This window comes from Sinocyclocheilus rhinocerous, unplaced genomic scaffold, assembly GCF_001515625.1.
Source record: "Sinocyclocheilus rhinocerous isolate Xijiao unplaced genomic scaffold, SAMN03320098_v1.1 scaffold1848, whole genome shotgun sequence".
NCBI classification, from domain to species: domain Eukaryota; kingdom Metazoa; phylum Chordata; class Actinopteri; order Cypriniformes; family Cyprinidae; genus Sinocyclocheilus; species Sinocyclocheilus rhinocerous.
Window position 1 is genome coordinate 88,934 of NW_015630592.1, and position 4,210 is coordinate 93,143.

Genomic DNA, 4,210 nt, shown 5'->3' on the forward strand with positions numbered 1-4,210 from the left:
TTTTTTTTTTTTGGTGGCAAAAAGGGGCTATTAATAATGAATTTGTCTTTGAATCATTCATTCAAGAAATTCATTCAAAAACACTGATTCATCCAGGAATGAAACGAGTGAATCTCGAGTGAGTCATTGAATCATTCCATTCATACATTCCATGAGATTTTGTTTAGTCGTCTAATATGTTTTCTTCAGAATTGTGAGAGAACCACAACCTCCATTAAAAAAAAAAGTCTCAATTGATCCGGAATCGTGCCCAGCTCTATTTTGCACACAAACAGCTCTTAATCCAGTTTTTATGCAGCCGGCTGATTTTTGTTCATGGTATTTAGCAGCAATTCAATGTTTTGCAAAAAGAGACACAGAATTAATAGGTTTGATATCTAAATGTTTGACTTTTAACCACACTGGAATCGAAACTGGGAATTGATTAGAATCGAAATCGATAAGCAGAATCGGAATCAGAATTAAAATTGATAAAATTCAAACAATACCCAACCCTAGGTTTTAGGACAACTTCGATGAAAGGTTTTGATCCACTTCAACGTTGACTAGTGTAGTTATCGTTCTTGGTGTGAACGGGGCTTAAGTCATGAAGGAAGAGGAGGAAAAAAACCGGCACCGGTTAAAAGACACCCAGAAGCTCTCCCAGCGTTTTCCACAGGAGATGAATGAGATGTCCTCCACGACAGCGTACCTGTCTGCTGTCGCGCCGTTTTTGGCCTCACGTGATTGGCTCTCAGCGAAGAACCAGCGATCCTCTGCTTCATTTCGGACGAAAGCACGCGACCTTTCTGCATCCACTCTTGCATCTTGTTGACGGTGACTCCAGGATGTTTGGGCACCGTTGCATCGTCGCAGGATTGTCGCGTCGAAACAGGCGTCGGTAGGGTTTCTGTAGGATTCGCCAGTTGTGCATCGCGTCCCGATGCGACCGCGGGTCGCGGCTCTTCCTTGCGATTTGACGAGTACTTCACCTTGCTATCGCTCACCGACCGCTGGAGCATCGGTTTGGGATTCGCGTCGCGAATATTCTGCAAGCTTCTGCTTTGCGAAGACCCCGTCAGTCCCACCCCACATCGTCTGATAAACGCAAACACCGGCAAATCAGAATCGTTCCGACGTTCTTCCGACCCGTCGCTTCCTGTGCTAACGCTATCGTTGGATTGACTTGCGCTACTGGCCTGATCCACAAATCCGTTATCTTCAACCTGAACGTCGAAACTGATGTTATGCATTGTGTTTATTAGCAAATAATACGCCTCTTTTAGTTGCGACTTCAATCTGTCTGTTTCTTGCTTGGTTTTGTTGGACCCCGACGCCGATATTGGCTCACCGATATTTCGGTCGTTCAACTGAGTGTACGACTCATAAAAGGGTAGAATTTGGTTATCGTAATAATCGTCGTCCTCACTGTCGACTGAGTGGTGTCGAGGGGCCCCGTCTCTCAGCCCGGGGGCCAATGTTATTTCAAGATCAGTGGGGAAAAAAGTCGGACTTTGTATCCTAAAATCTCCATGATACTCCAGCGAACTCTCTATAACCTGAATTAGATCGCTTTCCGCGTCTATATAATCAAACACTTGAGGTTGTGGGCTCCTAAAATCGCCCGTAATGTTTTCCCCGGCCTTTTGCTCGAGTAATGTAACATTTGGCTCTTTATTCTTTAGATCTTGACCATCTGTTAGCTTTAAAGCCTCTCGTTTGGGTTTTAAATCGCAGCCGCCGAAGCCGATCGAGTCTCCGCGGACCCGCGGCGTGTGGAAGCGCTTCAGCTCGGTGCGCTCGCTTCGATCAGCGGGACCTCCGGCGCACCGGGGAACCGGATCCGCGATCGCACAGCTCTGCTCAGCCCTCATCGCGTTTGATATGTCATTTCTCTCTGTTTGCGTCTGAGAAACTTTTTCTTTACCTTCTCTCGGCCGGTTCGCGGTGCTCGCGTCTTTCCCTTTGGGTTTCTTGCCCCTGAGTTTGGCTAGAATTGTCCTCCGCAGAGGATCAGCCATCGGTACCGATCCGATCCTCCAGCTTTAGTTCCGTTCAGCGGCGCTCCGGAGCAACAGTAACCGTGTTAGAAGCGCATCCGTGCGGCCAGGAGACTCCGACACACCGCGGTCAGAGCGCTGCTCCATGATCCACTGAAATCAAATCACACACACACATATTCACTCTCTCTCTCTCTCTCTCTCTCTCTGTGTGTGTGTGTGTGGAAATAGTTCAGATAGTTTCTGTGGGGGTTAAAGGTTTAGAGGCGGAGCTCAAACAAACTCCACATGCAACCAGCAGCTCTGCGGCTACTTCACTCAAATAGCTACTAAATAGTCTTGCAAGCATGCTGTGCACACTATTCCATACCAAAACACTTGCATTTACTAGTCGTACAAACTACTTACATAATAATAATAAAAAAAATATATAATAATAATAATAATAATAATAACAATAATAAAATAAAATACATCCATTTCATATATACAGTATATATAATCTAAATCACATGATTCCAGATCTGCGCTTTGAAGTTCCAATCTAAATCAAATGATTCCAGATCTGCGCTTCAAAGTTCCAATCTAAATAAAAAGATTTGCGATCTGCACTTCGAAGTTCCGATCTAAATCAAACGATTCACGATCTGCGCTTTAAATTGCCGATCTAAATCAAATGATTCGAGATCTGCGCTTCGAAGTTCCGATCTAAATCAAATGATTTGTGATCTGCGCTTCGAAGTTCCGATCTAAATCAAAGGATTCGTGATCTGCGCATCCAAGTTCCGATCTAAATCAAAGGATTTGCGATTTGCGCTCCCAAGGCCTGATCTGAATAATGATTTGCGAACCATCATTTCAGATCAGGACTTCGGAGCGTGTATCACAAATCTTTCAATTCACAAAATGATTTGCAAACCCGCTCTGAAGTTCTGATCTAATTAAAATGATTCATGATACGCTTTTTAAAATCATTACAAGCGATGTCAAAATTTGAAAATGAATGGCTCTTTTTGAACTGTTTTTTGCTAGTGAATCGTTTGAATTAAACGATCGATGTCACGAGTTTGAATCAATAGGAGCGTTTCCAGCGTAAATAACTCACTCAATTGAATCGGTTTGTCTGTTCCTCCGCTGTTTGCTCCTTCAGCCATGTTTACACAACAACACTGTCAGTACTACTACTGGCTTAGCTCACTAGTTTTATGATATTAACTGAAATAAATAAAAAAAAAGTAGTCTATGTTGTTTACAAATAAAATATCCATATTCCATTCCAAAGATAACTGCTTTCCACATCGAAACATCCAACACAAATCTAGGAACATATTCAGGTGAGGTAACCGGTTTACTGCTAACTAGTGAAACACTCCATTAATATGACATATAAATAGATTTTACATTATGATCGAGTTTGTAGCTTAATTCACTGTCTATAATTGACCCTGGAGCACAAAAGCAGTGTTAAGTCGCTGGGGTATATTTGTAGCAATAGCCAACAATACATTGTATGGGTCAAAATTATCCATTTTACTTTTATGCTAAAAATCATTAGGATATTAAGTAAAGATCATGTTCCATGAAGATATTTTGTAAATTTCCTACCGTAAATATATCAAAACTTAATTTTTGATTAGTAATATGCATTGCTAAGAACTTCATTTGGACAACTTTAAAGATGATTTTCTCAATATTTAGATTTTTTTGCACCCTCAGATTCCAGATTTTCAAATAGTTGTATCTCAGCCAAATATTGTCCTATCATAACAAACCATACATCAATGGAAAGCTTATTTATTGCATAAATCTCAATTTTAAAAAATTGACCCTTATGACTGTTTTTTTTATTATATTATAATATAATAGTTAATAATAATATTAATAATAGTTTGAGCACTGCAATTCAGTTGTGACAGTTCAATAGGAAATCAGTTGAAAGCATCCAGTCTCATACCATTGAAGGGAATGTTTAATTTATCAGTATAAACTGTAATAAATATTTGATAACTTATTGTTATTGTTGTATCTTGTAGACTACATTCTAGGGATGGGCATCTTTGGCAGTTTCTCATTTCTGTCATCGATAGGTTTCGAAAAAGAATAAGTACTCGGGGGGCGGGGCATGGCTGTAATGGAGATAATGAAAATATCTGAAGACTGTTATGAAAATGAATGTTAAAAATAAAAATATGACATGAAAACATGTCTATGAAAACACGAACACATGATTA

The 4,210-nt window shown here is 40.5% G+C and overlaps 1 protein-coding gene across 4 annotated transcripts in view; it reads right to left on the minus strand.

Annotated features, from left to right (window-relative positions):
- LOC107740682 (rho GTPase-activating protein SYDE2-like) overlaps window positions 1–2,155 on the minus strand; it is a 41,618-nt gene extending 39,463 nt beyond the window's left edge. For 2 of the 4 annotated variants that reach the window (XM_016553195.1, XM_016553194.1), the window contains exon 1: window positions 1,907–2,155. In XM_016553195.1, coding sequence (XP_016408681.1) covers window positions 1,907–2,000 — 94 coding nt within the window. In that variant the 5' untranslated portion in view covers window positions 2,001–2,155. Of the gene's footprint in view, window positions 1–691 lie in introns of all 4 variants that reach the window. The other 2 variants (XM_016553193.1, XM_016553192.1) reach the window with 1 other exon arrangement.
- Between the last annotated feature and the right edge of the window lie 2,055 nt (window positions 2,156–4,210).